Here is a 20,373-nt window from a genome sequence, read left to right on the forward strand (position 1 = left end):
TATACTTTCTCCACAGCAGCCATTCAAAGATAAACAAACCACTATTCCCATGAAACATAGGGAATAATACACAAAACAATAAAGTCCCAGGATAGACAGTCCTCTTCCAATGAACCAATCACAGGGCTCCTAGGAGTATGTAGTCCTCTGTCCCTCTTCACTCTCCCTCTTTCTTCGCTGCTGCAGCCAGATAAGTGCGGACCTTTTGCTTCTCCTCATATGTGATTTTTCCCACTTGCAGTACTGTTGGCAGTGTTGATCTTGTGCTTTTTGCTGTTTTCAGGGACTTATCTCGGATTTGTATCGCTGTGCTGTTGCTTGGCCTGTCTTGGGCCTGCCTTCCATTTAATTAATATTTGTTTTTATGCGCTAGGCGCGATGCAGGTTTGTTTGTTTCTGGCGCTCTGCGGTTTGTTCACAGTTTTCGCTGTCCCTGCGAGTTGACGGCTACTCGGTCCTTCGCTCGCCCGCGGGAGCCTTCACACTCCCTAACGGCCGTTACTTCAGTGGTGCGGGCTCGCGGTGCCTTCCTCCCGCCGCCAGAGGGCGCCAACACACGTCCTCTCGTTCGGCGCATCTCCGGCATTCCGCGCATTGCTGAACGGAGACGCGGACGATCTCCAGAGCCTTGCCTGCCAGCACGCCGTGTTCGTGGTCTGTACAACTGCCTTTCAGGCAACGCTTTGTCATTTACGCCCCCGTGAACGCTCACGTGTGCAGCGAATCTGTACCTGCCATTAGGCACTGTTGGCTTGTAGGTTTTGCTTTCTTGGGTGCCTGTTGCTTAGGCCTTTTTGTCACGCTCTTCTTAAGGAGTCAGTATTGGGACATTTTTCTACATCTGGCAGGCTGGCTGCCCTTTACATTGACTGCACCAGGGCCGATAGTCACAGAGTTCTGCCCAGTATACACATTTTTACAACGCCGTGGACGATTCTATCTACAGGGCAGTGGAGCAGGCCATTGCTCCCTTGGAGGATCGCCTGTCTCGCCGTATTGAGCAGGCTTGCGCTCAACTGGCCAAAGCTTCCCATACCATTCCTGCCCCTTCGTCCGGCGACGGCGTAACCTCTGTTGACTCCCAAGACCCACCAGCTAAGCGCCCTAGGGATTCCAGGGTGGATTTGGATGCTTTTGCCCACCTTAAGCAGGCGTTGTTGGCTAGCAAACCCACGCAGGTGCCTTCAACGCCCCCAGGGGACAGCGATACAGGGGATGCGGATGACGAGCCAGGTCCTTCCCGTCCCTGGCACCCCGCCCGTCCTGACCCGCCTTCTCACTCGCAGAACCTTTGCTCGGACATGCTTGACCCCGATGATGTCTTGCATCCCCGGTCCTCGGACTGGACTCCCCAGTACGTGGCCAGTAGGATCTGCCGGCCGTTAGAGGCCACAGCCAGGAGCTGTCTGAGGGCGGAGTGCCCCCGACCTACGTTGGAGGGGAAGGTGGCAGCTACCCCGGATATTGACCCACGCATGGCCACCTTTCTTCAAAAATGTGTTAAGGACCCCAAGAGGTGTATCGATAGGTCCTGGCGGGCTTGCCAGGACAAGCTCCTCAATATCCTAGGCCCCATTACTAAGATTCTAGATATGGCCGAGGAGGCTAAACAGTCAGGGTCCCTTATTTCCCCAGAGAACCTCGCCGCCTGGGCCCAACGCGTGGTGGTCTTCCTTGGGAACGCCAACTGCGCGCTTTCCACGGAAAGGCGCAGGAGCTTACTTATTAAGCTTGACCCCAAGCTCGGGGATTTAGCTGATTCGGAGGCTGGCTCCGTGGCCCAAGGGGGTCATTTTGGAGAGCCCTTTATCAAGGAGTTGGGCAGGTTCATGAATAAATTCACATCACTGGATAAGGCCCAGTCCTAGATTCGCAAGGTCTTCCGCCCTTGGGTTTTCAGGGGGGCCGGACGAGGTAGGGGCCGCTCATCCGGCTGTCCAAATCAGGGCAGGGGGCAAGGCTCCGGAGGCGGTCAGTACCAGGATCAAGCCAGATTCGGCAATTGTGAGAAAGTGCCATCTTTCTTGCATGGTGTTCCCCCACTTTTTCATGAATTGCTGATGTATTTTGACTGAGTGTGCCCTGGGCTCCTGCCAATCAGGTAACCAGGGCCTATGTTCCTTCCCTAAAATTGCATTGAAGCCTAAACCCAATTGGTATTTCTGGCTACATGTCAGCCCCTGGTAAATGATACACTAGGTACCCAGGGCCTTCTGACCAGAGAAGGCCCCTAAGGGCTGCAGCACTTATTGTGCCACCCTTAGAGGCCCTGTCCCCTGACACACACACACTGCCTTTCCAGGCTGAGTGTCTTGGGGCAGAACTAAACAGAGTCTCGACATGGCACACATCCCTGTGTGCCATGCCCACAACACACTGCCCTGGCATACCTCAGTCACCCCTCTAGCTGGGTGCCCTATGCCAGCGGTGTGGGTACAGGTGCGTGAGCCCTGTGCCCCTACAGTACCCAGGTCAATTCCTGGGCACTTCAAGTACAGTGCTGCCATTAAGAGTATATGGTGCTGGGATGTCGTCAACACGAACTCCACAGCACCATGATGGCAACACTGAAGACTGAGAAGTTTGGTATCAAACTTTTCAGCACATTAACCTCGCACTGATGCCAGTGTGGGATTTAATGTACAACTAGGGGCCTTTTAGTATAAGCATCAGTAGGAGGAGAAAGCTCCCATTCCGGGGACAAATCAAGGCCACTTGCCTCTTTTAGTTCCTCAAACAAGTCATCTATGAGCTCACCCTCTTCCATTTCTTAGACCTGGTACGTCTGCTCCTCCAAAATTCTCTGTGCTTCTCGCCTGGATCTATTCCTCAGAACCGGCGTCGGAGGCGCCGCACACGACTCCGAAGGAGCTGGCGTCGAACACGGATCCGAGAGAGCAGCCGGAGTCGAACGAGCTGGAGCCGGAGAAGAAGGGAGTGGCGTCGACGTCCTCTGGGCCGGGAAATGCCAAGACTGCGTCGCTGGAAAGAATGGCATAAATGGAGCCTGAGCATAAGCCTGAGGAACTCCCAAATTAATGGCCATTGGACCCATGGGACCCGAAAGTGCTCCAGAAGGGTACATCGCTCTTGAAAAGACCCCATACATCGCATTTAAATAATGCGATGGGTCTTGTCCCAGGCCAGGAAAGGAGGGGGGGGGGGGTCTCTTCCACCGGAGCCGGAGAACGCTCCGGAGAAGCTTTAGGCGAAGCTGGGCAAACAGAAGCCGGATTCGACACAGAAGGAGAGGGAGAAACAGCAGTCCTTACGACATCGAGGAGCAGGTGAAGTCTATCTCAGGGCCGTCTGCTTATCTGAACGGCGTCGAGAGCCGTGCCTCCCCTTCTTTTTATGTTTCTTCGACTTTGAAGCATGACCCGACGTCTACTTCGAACTCGATCTTGAACGCCTTCGGTCTCTCTTCTCCTTTCTCATTTTCGCTATAAATAGCTTAGCTTCTCTCTCCTTTAAGGCCTTTGGGTTCATCTTGCGGCAGCAAGAGTACCCCTCGACGTCGTGATCCGACGACAGGCACCAGACACAATCCTCGTGTGGATCCGTAATAGACATGTGTTTACCATACTCCCTACAGGGCTTGCACCCTGACTTCGTCGACATCTTGAGAAAGAAGCAAGATGAAAACAGAAACACAAAGTAACAAGCAAAAGCTACGGAGAGTCCCAGAAAACAGCTAGCATCGACGGCGCAGAAAAAAGGGAACTAACGTCATCACACCGACTAGGTCCTCTTATGGAACCAGTGAAGTCAGCGAAGCCGTGAGCGCAGCCATGCTTCTGTGACGTCGTCCTCGTCGGCGTGGAGAGCTACAAAAGTTTCCGAATGTTGCTGGTGCAGGAGATATTCACAAGGTGAGGAATCCACTGGCAGATGTATCCATCAGAAGGGAGATCACCTATCTTGGCATTAATATAACACCATGCATTGCCGAGCTCTTCCAAGCAAACTTACCAACTCTCCAGGCACAACTAAAGACACATCTAAAAATACGGGGCCCAATGTATCTTTCTTGGCAGGGGAGGATACATGCTGTTAAGTTGTCCGTGCTCCCCAGGGTGTTATACCCATTTCAGAGCGTCCTCATTGAACTAGACAAACTTCCAACACTGCGTACACTGATTATATGTTTCATTTGGCAGAATAGCATAGCTTGCCTATCACCCAAGTTTCTACGACTGCCAAAGGAGTCCGTGGCCTTGCTCTACCAGTTTTCCCTCTTTACTTTAAGTCGGCCCAACTACGTGGTATTTCCGAATGGTCCCTCCGTGAATCAGACGAACAGTGGCTCCACACGGACAGGGTAATCATGGTGAGGGTGATTTAGGATGTCCTATGGAAGGGGGAAAGCAGACAGCCCCCACCGCCAATGCTCATCTTAGGAAGCTGATCCTAACGCCACTAAACATAAGGGATGAGGTGATAACGGTGGACTATATTTCCCTCTCCCTATACAACACTATGAGCCGGCGTTCTCCCCAGCTCTCATGCCTGGTCCCTTCGACACCTGGAGAGAAGGTGGTTGCCTAAAACGATGTGACCTTTCTCACAATTGGGATATTATGACTTTTCCTCACTGCCAAACAAAGTTTATCCTTGCACCTACAGAACACTATCATCACACACAGTTGAGGGCACTGGGCATTACAACCGGAAGGTCAATTGGCAACCACCAGAGACCGAACGCCTACTGAACACTTTGTTCACCGAGCAGGTACCCCCCAGGGGACAATTTCCTTCCTGTATTCTCTGCTACTCACTACACTAAGTTTCTTAAAGCTACAATATATAGCATTATGGGAAGGCATTCACGGAGCTGCCATTCCTGACACACCATGGAAAGATATCTTGAAATATAATCTCTTGTTAGATCGGAGGGAAGCCCACTATAAAAATACTATTTAACTTTTATTTATACCCCACTAAACTAAAGAAAGATTTCCACATGACCTCCAACTTATGCTGGAGGAGATGCCGTCTACTTAGGTACTTTTGCCATATCTTGTGGGACTACCCACATCAGACCCTGTGGAAAGAAATATTGGTACAAATTAGGGACATGCTGAGATACCCTATACGGGACACAATTGGGTTTGCACTCCTGGGATTATGGGAGGACGCCGTCAAGAGACAGACACAGCGAGAATGCTATTAAGTGGCTATGCCTAGGTGCCGCAAAGACTGCTATTGCAGCAGCATTGAAACTAAAAAACAGAAGCTTCAGCAGTCACACAATGTCACTCGCACCATTGACGGGCCCTCACTATGGAAAGGATTGAATATGCTACTTACCAGTATGCATCTGTTCTTGGCATGTAGGGCTGCTGACATTCATATCTGTGCATAGATCGCCGCCTAGTATTGGGTCCGGATGTTTGCACGTTGTTGTCCTGGAAGAGTCTTCGAAGTATCCTGAGATAGGTGACTCCTCCCCTGGACTACAGTGCGCATGGGCATCCTCTCCATCCTCAGATTGTTTTTCGCCATTGTGGCTGTGATGGAGTAGATACAAAAAGTGATGACCATGCTTACAGTAATTCTGAGAGCTGCAGCTGCTACAGGCGCCGGGGAGGAGGGTGGGCGATATGAATGTCAGCAGCCCTACATGCCAAGAACAGATGCATACTGGTAAGTAGCATATTCAGTTCGAGGCATGTGGGCTGCTGAATTCATATCTGTGCATAGAATACATAGCAGTACCTCCTATTAGCGGCGGCTACCAGTGCCAGCTGCAGCGGTCTGAAAAAGAGTTTTGAGAACAGCCTGTCCTACAGCTGCCTGCTGTTTTGAGTGTACATCTACACAGTAGTGTTTGGTAAATGTATGTATAGTGGACCATGTGGCTGCTCTACATATTTCCTGTAAAGGAATGTTTCCCAGGAAAGCCATGGACGCCCCTAACTTACGTGTTGAGTGGGCTCGTGGGGGAATCGTTAAAGTGCGTTTAGCCTTTTGATAGCAAATTTGAATACATTTAACGATCCATCTGGCTATACCTGCTTTGGAAATGGCGTTGCCCTTGTGCTGTGGAGAAAAGGCAACGAAAAGTTGTTTTGTCTTCCTGAAGACCTTAGTTCTGTCTATATAGTACATGAGGGCTCTCTTTACATCTAGTGTATGGAGCATTCTCTCTGCTACATTCTGTGGATTTTGAAAGAAGACAGGCAGTTCAATAGTTTGATTCATGTGGAACTGCGATATTACTTTAGGCATGAATTTGGGGTTGGTACGTAGTACGACCCTGTTTGCGTGAACCTGTATGAATGGCTCTTGAATGGTTAGTGCCTGGAGTTCACCAACTCTTCTTAACGAAGTGATTGCCACTAGGAAAGCTACTTTCCAGGTGAGGAATTGAATCTCACATGGATGGAGAGGTTCGAAGGGTGGACCCATCAGTCTGGTGAGGACCAAGTTGAGGTTCCACACCGGTGCTGGTGGGTGTCTTGGGGGAATTACTCGTTTAAGTCCCTCCAAGAAAGCCTTGATGGCAGGCACTCTGAATAAAGAGAGGTGCTGCCTGTTCTGGAGATAGGCTGCTATTGCGGTCAAATGGATAAGTATTGAGGTGTATGCCAGATTGCATCGGTATAGGTGTAAGAGGTAACAGATTATATTTTGAATGGATGCGTCTAGCGGGTTAATGTCATTGTTGTTGCAATAAATGACAAACCTCTTCCATTTAGCCGCATAGCAAGCTCTGGTAGTGGGTCTCCTGGCCTCTTTAATGATCTCCATACAGTCAGGTGGCAGGTTTAGGTAGCCAAACTCTAGGACTTCAGGAGCCAGATTGCCAGGTTCAGCTGTTGCGGATCTGGGTGCTGAATTTCTCCATGGTTCTGCGTCAAAAGCGCGGGTTTGATCCGCAGCCTTTGATGCGGCACCACGGAAAGTTCCAGAAAGGTTGTGTACCATGGCTGGCGTGGCCATGTTGGAGCAACCAGGATGAGTGTCATTGAGTGCTGTCGCAGTTTGCGTGCCACAAGCGGTATCAATGGCGCTGGGGGAAAAGCGTACGCAAATCTGCCGGACCAGTTCATCCATATCGCATTGCCCTGCGACTGTGGATGTGGGAACCTGGCGGCAAAGCTTTGGCATTTTGCGTTTTCGCTTGTAGGTCTATCTCTGGATGACCCCACTGCTGGAAGTACGGTTGGAGTACTGATGGGTGTAACTCCCACTCGTGCATCTGGTGGCTGTGTCTGCTGAGCAGATCCGCCATCTGGTTGTCCTTGCCGGGGAGGTGTTCCGCCATGAGGAATATGTTCCTCTGAATGGCCCACTTCCACATGCTCTGAGCCAGATGAGACAACTGTGGAGAGTGTGTTCCTCCCTGTTTCTGTATGTAGTACATGGCAGTCATGTTGTCCGTCCGGATCAACACGACCTTGTTGCACAGATGTACTTTGAATGCCTTCATGGCTAGGAAGATTGCCAACAGTTCCAGAAGGTTGATGTGCATCTTCTTTTGTTGTGTTGTCCATAGTCCCTGCACTGTGTAATTGAGTACATGAGCTCCCCATCCCTGGAGAGACGCGTCCGCTGTCAGTATTATTTGTGGAACAGGCTCTTGGAACGGTCGGCCCTTGCAAAGGTTTTGTGGATTCCACCAATGCAGAGAGTTGTATGCCCGACCGCTCACCAACACTAGGTCTTTTAATTGCCCGTGAGCCTGATTCCATTGACGTGCTAAGCACTCCTGAAGCGGGCGCATATGTAGTCTCGCGTGTGGGACTATGAAAATGCAGAAGGCCATCATGCCCATCAACTGCATGAACACTCGCGCAGGAAGGGAGTGTTGGGGTTTGAACTTGGAAATCAGCATTTGCATGCTGTTGATCCTCACTAAATTTGGCAGAGCTGTGGCTGCCAGAGTGTCTATGGTCGCACCTAGGTACTGTTGTACGTGTGCGGGTTGGAGATGTGATTTTGGGTAATTTAGTGAGAATCCCAGACTGTGAAGAAGCTGAATGGTGCGGGACATGTGGCTGGCACATTGCTGGGCTGACTTTGCCTGAACAAGCCAGTCGTCCAGGTAAGGGTAGACGTGAACGTGTTGCCTCCGTAGATGTGCAGCCACGGTAGCTAGGCACTTTGTGAAAACTCTGGGTGCTGTTGTCACTCCGAAGGGGAGGACTTTGAATTGATAGTGCTGACCCCGAATGGTGAACCGGAGATATTTTCTGTGTGATGGGTGTATGGGTATGTGGAAATACGCATCTGTGAGGTCTAGCGTGGCTAGGAAATCTCCCTGTCTGAGGAGCGGGAGAACCTTCTGCAGGGTAAGCATGTGAAAATGCTCTGAGAGAATGTATTGGTTGAGGGGGTCTCAGGTCTAGGATAGGTCTGAGTGACCCGTCCTTTTTTGGTATTAAGAAGTACAGAGAGTACACCCCTGTTCCCTGCTGGTGTACGGGCACGACCTCTATTGCGCCTTTTGGCAGCATACTTAGCGCTTCCTGCTGTAATAACGCTAAGTGCTCTGAGGACATAGGACGGTGCCTTGGCGGTATGGTGGGTGGAGTGGAGGTTAATTCGAGACAGTAACCGTGTTGGATAACATCTTTGACCCACCTGTCTGTGGTGATGGAATTCCACATGGACAGGAACCGCTGGAGTCTCCCCCCGACAGGTGTTATGTGGTCGGGGGAAGGGAGAGGGCGTCACTGTTTGTTCTTAGGGGAAGACCTGGTATTGCCGTAACCACGTCCTCTGCCCTTGGTGCTGGAGTCACGATATCCACCTCGGGTGTTTTTATCGTAGGAACTCTGTGTGCCCCCTTTATTGTAGGTTTGCTGTGCCCCCTGTCCTCTACCTGCACCTCTATTTCCGGGGCGACGAAAGGAGCCACTACGAAATGTCTGCGTTTGCAGAGCCCCCATTGACTTCGCAGTGTCCGTGTCTTTTTTTATCTTTTCTAAGGTGGCGTCAACCTCCGGTCCAAATAAGTAGTCGGGGTTGACCGGTTGATTGAGGATGTTATTTTGGACCTCAGGTTTGAATCCGGAGATTCGTAACCAGGCGTGTCGTCGTAGCATGACGCTGGTGTTTATTGCCCTTGCAGCAGTGTCTGCAGCATCTAGTGCACACTTGATGGATGCATTTGTGAGCAGTTGTCCCTCCCTGATGAGGAGCTCGGCTGCCTCTTTGTACTCGTCTGGCAGGTGTTGGAGTAGGGTCTCTAACGTGTCATAGTGTGAGCGGTCGTAGCGAGCTAGGAGGGCCTGTGTATTGGCGATGCGCCATATGTTTGCTGCCTGGGTTGCAATCCGTTTGCCGGAGGTCTCTAGAACCTTGGACTGTTTGTCAGGGGGAGGAGCATCACCAGTTGTCTGTGAGTGTGCCCGTTTGCGAGCATTGGCAACCACAATGGAGTCCAGAGGCAATTGGCTCCTAATGTACGTGGGGTCCCCAGGTGCGGGTTTGTATTTTTTCTCGATCCTGGGGTTTATTACCCGTGCCCTGGTGGTCTCTTTGAAAATGTCCTTTGCTGGCTTGAGGACACCTTTTAACATGGGCAGAGTTTTTACAGTCCTCTCGGAGGATGCGAAAGTGTCCACCAAGAAATCATCCTCGTTAGTGTCTGAGTGGAGTTGCACTCCATGATTGGCTGCGGCCCGTTCAATGAGGGCGTTGAATGCAGCAGTGTCCTCTGTGGGGGACGTTTTTGCGCCATAAAGTTGTGTGTCCTGTGTATCCAGAGCGGCACCTGGCTCTACGGGGTCATCCCAGACCTGATCAGGGTCTTGCTGGCCCTCAGGGTCCATGTCTTCGGGGTATGTGGCGTCGTCACCCATGTAGTCCTCCACTGCATCCGTGTCGGAGTGCGTTGGAGAGAATGATGGATCTATGTAAGAGGTGTGGATGCGTTCATAAAGAACTGGTTCCGATTCCGCCGGCATTTTTTGTTTTAGCGGGATCCTATAAGAGTCCAAAGCGTGCCCTGAAGTGATCTTCCGCTTTCGGAGCATAAGCCTGCCGGTGTCGGCGTCGATGAAGTGGGACGGCGATGTCCCAGTAGTCGAGTGTTCGGTACATAGGGACCTTGTCTGGGTAACGCGGGTTCTGATTTCGAACATCTTCGGCGCCGTGGATGGCAGCAAACCAAAGGTGATGTTGGCCGGTGCCGAAGGTGCCTTCTGTGCCCGGTTCGGAGCCCGACGAGGTCTGGAGGGCTGCCTTTTCCCTGATGCGTTCTAAGGACGCTGCCACTTGTTGCACCTGGAACGCCGACGGTTCTTTGGCGCCGAGAGGTTCCGTCGAGGCAGGTGTGGACTTCTTCGAAGTCACCGGGTCATCGAGCCGAGGAGGGGTAGTAGCAGTCGACGGCGTCGATGAATGTACCTTAGTAGGTGCCTTCGAGGTGGATAGCGATGCAGTGGCCATTTTCACCTTGATGGCTGATGCCGATTGCTTCGGTGCCGGGGGCCTTGGCGCTTTGACGGTACCGATGGATTTTCTTTTTGGGTCGGCGCCGACATCGGCTGCAGCGAGTACGGCACCTAAGTCCCTTTTGGTGCGGTCGGAGCCGACGGGTTTGGCTGGCGTCGAAGGTGTGGTGGTCCTCGAGCCGACCAGTGTCAGTTTCACTTTCGGTTTCTGTTGAACCGGTGCGATGATTGGTTTCGGTTTCGTGGTAGGGAAACCAGTCTTTTTAGGTAACAATGGCTCTCGCTGAACGTCCGTGGCCAGGCCAGAGGGCAGGGCCGAGGAACTGCGGGATTGGTCTTGGGTAAGGCCCGAAGGCGATCCCTCGACCGGAGCCGTCGACTGACTCACTGGGATATCCTCCGTTTGGACGGGTAGGCCTTGCTCCTCACCGGGGCTACCTTCTTCGGCCCCTAAGGCCTCGTCGTAGTCTACTACCTCATCGTCAGCTTCTTCCCTGTGAAAAAGCTCTTTATCGACATCTTCCGATCGGGAACCGTGTTCGGAAGTGGGGCTGGAGGGTGTATTTTCCACGCTTTCGCCATCTTCGTCCTCGGTGCTGAAGATGTTGGTCGGGGCCGGTGCCGCTTGCTGCGCTTCCAGTCGCGCGGCTCGTCGATTCCGTAGAGTCTTCTTGGATCGGAATCGGGCACAGGCCATGCATTTCGATTCGTCATGATCCGGTGAGAGGCATTTGTTACACACCGGGTGGACGTCGATATGGGGGATTTGGCGTGGCAAACAGGACACCGCTTGAATGGGGTCCTCGATTCCATCGTCGAAGTTCGGTCGATGGTCGGATTTAATGGATCGGAAAAGTTGTTAAAATCGCTAAACTAGCCTGTAAACTGTCGATACCGATCGGGAACATTACCGTCGAGAACTAAAGGCCTTTTGGCCTGAAACTAGATTTTCCTAACTCGAGTCAAGATAAGCACATCCGAACCCAATGGCGGAAAAAAACAATCTGAGGATGACCATGCGCACTGTAGCCCAGGGGAGGAGTCACCTATCTCAGGATACTTCGAAGACTCTTCCAGGACAACAACGTGCAAACATCCGGACCCAACACTAGGCGGCGATCTATGCACAGATATGAATTCAGCAGCCCACATGCCTCGAACGTCTAAAATCTTTATGGACGATTTCAAAAACTTCAAATTGGTCTGGGGACCACTGTTGCCGTATTAGTCAAAAGGCCTCCCACTAACAGCCTTCCCCACATGTATGAGGGCGTTGCACCGACCTCCACTTCCGAAGCCGTCATGGCTACACCAGCTTCCACTGCTTGCCTACATACATAGAAACACAATCATATGTTTAACTCACTAGAACCCACTGTTTCTTTTGCTTTCATTACGGAGTGTTTTTTTTTTGTTTGTAATGAATGTTTCATGTACAAAGTCAGGGTTACCATGGATTTCCTTGATGGACTACAAACTGTGTTCTCTTAAGGTGCTATTAACCGCAATGTGGGTTACTAACGTGGTTGCCACTTGTTTTGTTGTAATAGTGAGAATAAGTCCCTGTTTTGACATGGTTAGCCCCCAATGTTTTGCCTGGAAAATGTAGTTTCAATTGAAAGTGCACAGGGTCCCTGCCAGCTAGGTACCCTGTGCCAGAGCTCCTTTCCTAAAACCGTAACAAGATTGGCACAACTTCAGACCCCCTTGTAAGTCTCTAGCAAATGGTACCTAGGGCACCGGGACCCAATAGGGTCCCCTAGGAACCTCTCAATAAGGTTGTGCAAACTGCCACTGCAGCCTGCATGCCTTGGTGCAGAGAAAAATGACAAAGTCGACATGGCACCCTGCCTATGTGCCAGTTCAAGCAGCACTGTCTAAGGTATAGGTAAGTCACCCCTCTAGCAGGCCTTACAAGCCATAAGGCAGGGTGCATTATATCTCAGGCGTGGTCATATCTGCATGAGCAGATATGCCTCTACAATATTTAAGTCTATTCTTAAAATTGTAAGTGCCAGAGAAGCCATTGCGTGTACATGGGCTGGAAACTCATCAACTCTAGTTCTCCAGCACCATCATGGCTTCACTGAACCCAGGAGTGTTTGGTACCAAACAACTCCACTGAAGAAAACGAATAGTTTACTTGTCGGTGTAGTTTTGCAGCTTGAAGATCTTTCTGGATTCACTATGCTGTGCATTATTCTGCGATCTTGTGGTTGGGTCAGGATTCGTAGTCTTTTCTTTGTTTTTTTTTCTGTAGCCCAGGTGGGCGGCGACGACGCACCATTTGGTGCACCTCCCGTGACGTCGTCGGGCTTCCTGCGGAAGTCCCACCTTTGGGGCGCCATCTTCGGGTTCTTTTTTCCCTTTTTTTTTTTTTTTTTTTTTTTTTAACCCTAGGCAATTGATTAATCCTTCTTGTCCATTTTTATGTAAGTTTTCATTCCTTCTGATCTTTTCCATTTTACCCCCTCTTCCTCCAGCCTCATCTTCCTGGCGGAGGTGGGTGGGTTCGCTAGTGAATCCAGAAAGATCTTCAAGCTGCAAAACTACACCGACAGGTAAGAAACTATTCGTTTTGCAGCGTGAATCTTTCTGGATTCACTATGCTGTGCATAGACTTTGTAGCGGTTTTCCTAATTTTGTGGCGGCTGGGTGGTAGATGAGCGTTGGTCGTTGAAAATGTGTTGTGCACCTTCTGTCCAACCTGTGCTTCCTTGTTCATCTGAATGTCCACGCAGTAGTGTTTCGTGAACGTGTGCACAGATGCCCAAGTTGCCGCAAGACATATGTCCTGGATGGGCGTGTTCGCCAGGAAAGCAACGGTGGCCCCCTTCTTCCTTGTGGAGTGAGCCTGAGGCCCCTCCGCTAGCTCCTGTCCGGCCTGTTTGTGGCAGAATTGAATAGAGAGGGCAATCCATCTAGCGATGGTGCCCTTCGTCACTGGCCTACCCATGAAGCTAGTAGCAAAGGACACAAACAGCTGTTTCGACTTCCTGAGTTCCTTGGTTCTTTCAATGTAGTGCATCACCGCTCATCTAGCGTCGAGGGTGTGCAGAGCCTTTTCTCCGTTTGAAGTCGGGTTTTGGAAGAAACTTGGTATCTGAATACTCTCATTCATGTGGAACGCCGACACCACCTTGGGCATGAAGTGTGGGTCTGTCCTCAGGACTACCCTGTCCTTGTGGATCTGAATGTAGGGTTCCTGTAGTGTTAGTGCTTGAAGCTCGCTCACCCTGCGGAGTGAGGTTATGGCCACTAGAAAGGCCGTCTTCATCGTCAACATTTGCAGTGTGGCCTTGTGAATGGGTTCAAACGGTGCCTTCATGAGCTCCGTCAGAACCACGTTTAGATTCCATGCCGGCGGCGGCAACCTTTTCGGAGGGGCCATTCTTTTGGCTCCTTCCATGAATCTCTTCACCACCTGCGAAGTGAAGAAACTTCCACCCTTTTCACCTCTGGTGTAGGCAACGATCGCCGCTAGGTGTACCCTTAGGGAGCTCGAGCAGAGGTTACTCTCTAGAAGGTGTGCGAGGTACCTCAGTACTGTTGAGTCTCTTGTCATTCTGTTTTGCAGGCCCTTCTTCCTGCACCACACAGTAAATCTCTGCCATTTTGCGCTGTAGCATTTTCGTGTAGTTGGTTTCCTTGCCTCTCGTAGCACTCTCATAGTGCTAGGAGGCAATCTAAGGTGCGCGAACTCTAGGTCTTCAGGAGCCACGCCGCCAGGTTGAGGGTCTCTGGCTCTGGATGCAGGACCTCTCCGTTTTGCATGGAGAGCAGGTCCCTTCTCCTCTCGAACCTGTATGGATTGCCTTGTGCCATTTCTTGAATTTGTGAGAACCATGTCTGTCTTGCCCACTGCGGAGCCACTAGGATCAGAGTCATGTTGCTGGTTCTGCACTTGTCGAGCACTTTGTGCAACAGGGGTATCGGTGGAAAGGCGTAGGCAAATGTCCACGACCAGCTTATCCATAGGGCATTTCCCTGGGATTGCTGATCTGGTTGCCTCGACGCGAAGCTTTGGCATTTTGCATTTTGGCGTGTTGCAAATAGGTCTATTGTGGGAGTTCCCCATCTCCGGAAAAGCTTCTCCGTTTCCTGGCCATTGAGCTCCCACTCGTGCGACGCAGAGGGCTGCCTGCTCAGCCAGTCTGCCTCCACATTGTCCTTCCCCGGTAGGTGAATTGCCAGTAGATCTATCCTGAGAGGTATGGCCCATCTCCAAATCTCCTGTGCTAGAGAGGAGAGAGGGAACGACTGTCCCCCCCTGCTTGTTGATGTAGAACATTGCCGTGGTGTTGTCTGTTTGAAACAACACCCACTGGTTGTACAGGTGCCTCTGGAATGCCTTCAGGGCTAGCAGGATTGTTTTCAACTCGAGGTAATTGATATGGCGAACCGCATCTGCTGGAGCCCACAGACCCCTCACTCTGAGGTTGTCCATGTGCGCTCCCCATCCCTTTTACGATGCGTCCGTGGTAATGGTCATTGTTGGGTTTGGTGGTGTCAGGCTTCTCCCTGCTGTCATGTTGTCTCTGTTCCACCAAGTTATCTCCTCCTGCACTGCGTGCGTAACAACCACTAGATCCTCCCAACTTCTGTTTGCTTGTGACCATTGCCGTTGTAGCCATTCCTGGAATGGTCTCATGTGCAGGCGTACATTCGGCACCAGCTGGATACACGACGCCATCATCCCCATCATCTTGCTCACTGACCTCACTGTCCGAGCTCGCCCCTTCTGGTAGAGCCGCGTCTCCTTCAGTAGGGCATCTGTCCTCCTGTCGCTGGGCACCACTGTGCTGTCCAGGGGGTTGATTTTTGCCCCCAGGAAAATCTTCACCTGCTCTGGTTCCAGCGATGACTTCCCCCAGTGAATCGAGAACCCCAGATTCGTCAGAGTGTCTGTTACGCGTTTTGCGTGCCTCTCGCACTTCTCGCGTGAGTTTGCCTTGACCAGCCAGTCGTCTAAGTAGGGGTAGACATGGATCCCCTGCCTTTGTAGGTGGGCCGCGACTGCCGACAGGCATTTTGTAAAAACCCTTGGCACCGATTTGAATCCGAAGGCCAGGGTTGTGAACTGGTAGTGTTCCTTGTCGATGTTGAACCTTAGAAGGCCCTTGTGTCTTCTGTTTATTGGGATGTGCAGGTAGGCATCCTTCAGGTCCACGGTGACCATGAAGTCCCCCTCTCTTATTTGGGGCAGTACCTCCTGCAGCGAAGTCATTTTGAACCTTTGCGTTCTGATGAACTTGTTTAGGTACCGCCGGTCTAGGATGGGTCTGAGGTTTCCGTCTACTTTCGGGACCACGAAGTAGTTTGAGTAGACCCCCTTGTTGCGTTCTCTGAACGGTACTGCCTCTATGGCTCTCTTCTCTAGAAGTTTCCGTGTTTCTTCTCGGAGTAGGGCCAGTTCTGGAGCCGATCTCTGCCTTCCCTTCGGTCTTCTGTTTGGAGGTTTTTTCTCCACATCTACGCAGTATCCGTACTGCATGACGTTCAGTATCTACTTGTCTGTGGTTATACCCCGCCACTCCTGAAGGTGGAACCTCAGTCTTCCGCCTACTGGTGTTGTATGCTCGTAGGCCTTTGACTCTTCTCTCCCCCCTGATGTTACTGCACTGCGCCTCACTCTTGGGGGCATGTCGAGGGTAGGCGTCCTCTTGCGTGCTGAATCACTTTGATGAGGGTTGGTCACCCCCTCTCCTCCTCTGGCCACGTCCGTTCCCTCTCCTGCGAAAGGACTGGCCCCGAGGTTGGTACTGCCAGTTTTACTTCTGTTGGCCTTGTTGTCCGTGGTTATCACCCTGCTGACCCTGCTGGAACGTCTGGTGCGACGCCCCCTGCTGGCTTCCTCCCCTACCGTAGGGTCTCCTTGAGGGATTGCCTCGCCTCATTCCCCTTAGCTGTAGGGCACCCATGGACCTCGCCGTTTCGTTTTCTTTTTTCAGCTGGGTGAGTTTCTCGTCTACTGTTGCTCCGAACAGTGTCTCTCCGTTCAAGGGGGTGCCAAGGATGTTGTTCTGCACCTCCGGTTTGAATCCCGAGATTCTTAGCCATGCATGCCTTCTCTCGGTGACCCCTATGGCCATTAGTCTTGCTGAAGTCTCTGCCCCGTCCAACGCCGTCTTTATACAAGAGTTGGCGATGTTTTTACACTCGTCTACCAGGTGCGAGGCGTTCTGGCGGTATTCTTCGGGGAGGTGTTTTACTAGCTCCCCCATCTCGTCCCAGTGCTGGTACTGGTGCCTATTGAGAAGTGCATTTGAATTCGCCATGCGCCAGTGCATTGCGGCGTTCCGCTCGACCTTTCTTCCTGTGATATCTATCCTCCTGCTTTCTTTATCAGGTGGTGGCCCCGAAGTTGCTGGTACGTTGGCCCTTCTCCTGGCCGTGGAAGCTATGATGGAGTCGGCGGTGATGCTACCCTTGATGTAAGGGAGGTCCAGAGAAGAGTGCTTATACTTCTTCTCCGTCCTGGGCGTGATCGAACGGCAGGTCGCTGGTTCCTTGAAGGCTTCTCTCCCCTGATTCATCACATTTTGTAGCATGGGGAGGAATTGGCTCCTCGTCTTGATTGGGAGCAGGGTCTCGAGGAGGAAATCCGCTTTCGGCCTCTCTTCGTCGAGTTTGACGCCGAAGGCTGTCGCTGCGCTCCTGACCACCATGTTGTACACCCCGATTTCGTCGGGTGGCGAAGGCCTCGAAGGGTACGTGTCCACGGGCTCCTCCGGGTTTTCGGTGTCGAGATCTTGCCACTCGATGTCGTGGCTGGTAGATGGCGCCGAGCTGTAGAACGACTGCTGGTCTTCTTCCTCGGCTTCGCCTTCATAGTAGGTCTCTTCTTCCTTTTCGAGATCTCTTGTCAGCCCCTCTGTGTCGAATTTGTCCTCGACTTCGACGACGTTCGTCAGTGGAGCCATTGGAATCTTGAATTCCTTCATCTTTGCGTCGAACTCCTTCTTCCTTTGAAGGATGTTCTCCATTTCGGCCTCGAGCCGCCTCTTCTTTTTCTCCATCTCGGAGTTGCTTTCGGCGTCGACCGCGGGCCTTTTCAACGTAACTTGCGTCGGCGTCGACCGCTCTTTCTGCGTCGAGCAACCCGTTTCCTGGGTTGACTTCGACGATCCTTGCCTTTCGGCGTCTTTCGGCACCAGGGAGTCCTTCTCGAAGGATCCGCTCGGCCTCTTGTCCATGGATCCCCCCTTGGTCGTCGAACTTTTCCCTTCGTGGACTTTGACTCTGATTTTCTCGAGTCACCCTCGGGTTTTCGAGGTATTTTCTGTTTTGAGTTTGACGATTCTCTTACCTAGTCTTCATTTTTCTTGTCGGTCTCTACGACTGTGAAGTGTTCGGGTCCCTCGGCGACGTTGTCCTCATCGTCCGTGGATAGGCCCAGATCGTAGAGCGACGGGGCCTTACCCTTGCCATCCATGCTGGCGTTGGCTCTTCTCTGCCGATCTCTCACCCGGAGCGTCTTCGGCGCGAAGGCTGAGCAGGCGTTGCAGTCCTTACTCTGGTGGTCGACCGGTAGGCAGAGGTTGCAGACCGGGTGCTGGTCCTTCTGCGCGAACTTGTGGCGGCAGTTAGGGCAGAACTTGAATGGCGTCTTGTCCATTGCGCTCAGGGCCCCTGAGTGCGCATTCTCCTTTGGCATCGAAGAAAAGTCGGAAAACTTCCTTTCTTCGTGCTCCTGATGTGGTCTATTCCCTTTCCTGTGATATCTTCGTAGTAGTTATCGACGAAACTCGCTTTTCTTTCTTCTTCCTTCGATTGTAACTCTGGAGCTTCCCGATGACGATCCAGACCCAACGGCGGAAAAAAGAATCTGAAGATGGCGCCCCAAAGGTGGGACTTCCGCAGGAAGCACGACGACGTCACAGGAGGTGCACCAAATGGTGGGTCGTCGCCGCCCACCTGGGCTACAAAAAAACAAAACAAAGAAAAGACTACGAATCCGGACCCAACCACAAGATCGCGGAATAATGCACAGCATAGTGAATCCAGAAAGATTCACGCTGCAAAACCACACTGATGCCAATATTGGATTTATTCAGAAGTGCCCCCGGAAAACATACCAACCCTGGTGTGGTCTCTGACTGGCTTTAGGCAGCCTGCCACCACTAGACATGTTTCTGAACCGATTGGGTAGAGAGCCCTTACTCTCAGAGGGCAAATGAGCCGCAAGAGCAAGAAAGAAGGACCAGTGAGTGACTCAGCGCCAGCCCTGCCAGCCTGTCTGCTGCCTTTCGCCCCTGCTACAAAAGTCAACTCATCCTGCCGGCCAAGTGACATCCAAAACCCTGGGAGGACTGACGGCTTTTATTGAAGGCAGGCAAAGAACCCTTGTGGACAGCGGACCTGTCCAGAAGAAACCATCCTTATACAACCGGAGGAACCGCGAAACCGCCTACCGGACCCATCCCTGCACCAGATGTTCACGGCCCGAGACCAAATAGCCCACCGGTCATGCAAAGGTTCTCCAGAGATTCTGAGCAAGAGTAGATCGTGGGTTGATGCCCGTCAAGACTCCACATCAAAGCCTGCAGCAAGACCCCCTTAACCGCCACCTACTCCAGTAGGCCTTTTCTGACGACTGAGGACACCCCTGCATCTGAAGCCCCTGGGCCTTGAAGAGCTCCACCAACAGTGCCCCTACGTCCCCAAGCATTTTGGTTTTCTTCATATGGCCTCCTGGCCAGAGCCTTCAGCCTTTTTCTGAGACCGATCTCCGCCATTGGTTTGTATTGAGTGCCAGATGCTATGTTGGCCCTCTGCACCCAGTCGCCCCTATGCCACTGAGCGTGTATGTTTGGTGCTGCCCTGTGACCCCTCTAGTGGTTGCCTAACCGCATCGATTGACCAAGGCACTGCTCTTACCTAAATGTAAACAGTGTATCTTCAATCAACCCCCAGCCTCCTTGGTTAACATTGGGCACCTGTGCCGCTGGTAGTGCAGTCTTGGTGCCAACTTAAACTTTGCCTTGTGTGGACCTGAAACCCTGAAGACTGGATTTGTAAGTCATGTACTTTCCATCATATCTGCTTTGTTTTACTCCCATTGGTTAGAATTGCTGAACTGAAAATTTCACTACGTGTTCACTGTTTAAAATGAAAAGTATTTATGAAAAACGTACTCACCTTTGAACTTAGATCTTGGTCTTAAAATAAACCTAGAAAGAAGCTTATTTTTCTAAAATTGATGTGGCTCTCCCTTTTGAGTTGTGTGTCATTTATTAATCACTGTGTGTATAACAAATGTCTAACAATCATCTGTGTTAGGTCTATGGCTGCTCAATCACACTATCACAATACAGCACTTGATATAACCAATTACTGGTATGTCACAAAGAGCCAGCTTCCTATAAATACCACCTAAAAACATAATAAAAACAGTTTTGACAAAATGCCTTTGCCCTCACCAAATCCCTCTGCATGTTTTGTCCATAAATCGGTATCCCACTGAAACTTTATATCTCCTAAAGGCTCAACTGGGTCCACAATCATCTTCAAAGCACGGTGTAGCTGAAAGTATATCTATGAAACGGGACAGAAATATAAAGGCCCAAGAATTACTAAGCATGTTTCACTTTATAAACTACTTGCACAAGAGTAAATCATTCATATCAGGAAAGACAAGTAAAAGGAAATGTACAAAATATCACAGAAGAAAAGGGGAAACAAGCTGACTTATGGCAATAAGAAGGAAATATTGTAGTGCCTGAAGCATAGCACCATAACAAATTAGACTTTTAGAGCAGACAGCAATGCTAGGGGAGCCTGCATTCACCAACCTCCCAAATAGATTTCTCAATAGAACAACTGGGGTGAAATGTACTTAGAAATATATGGACCACACAAAATGTGCAGAACATTTTTAGGTGACGTAACAGGTGTAGGAAGCTGGCTCTGTATATACTATACCAAAGTAAGGTATAGTGTGCACAGAGTCCAGTGGATGCCCCAA

General features: G+C 51.2%; 1 protein-coding gene across 1 annotated transcript in view; it reads right to left on the reverse strand.

The window, feature by feature from the left end:
* Positions 1-20,373, reverse strand: part of TRIM28 (tripartite motif containing 28) — a 563,778-nt gene that overhangs the window by 348,817 nt on the left and 194,588 nt on the right. Inside the window, exon 8 of the mRNA XM_085616663.1 lies at positions 19,829-19,943. Within this exon, the coding sequence (XP_085472789.1) occupies positions 19,829-19,943 (115 nt within the window). The remainder of the gene's footprint in view (positions 1-19,828; positions 19,944-20,373) is intronic.

The sequence above is a fragment of the Triturus cristatus genome, chromosome 7 (genome assembly GCF_964204655.1).
Source record: "Triturus cristatus chromosome 7, aTriCri1.1, whole genome shotgun sequence".
Lineage (NCBI taxonomy): Eukaryota > Metazoa > Chordata > Amphibia > Caudata > Salamandridae > Triturus > Triturus cristatus.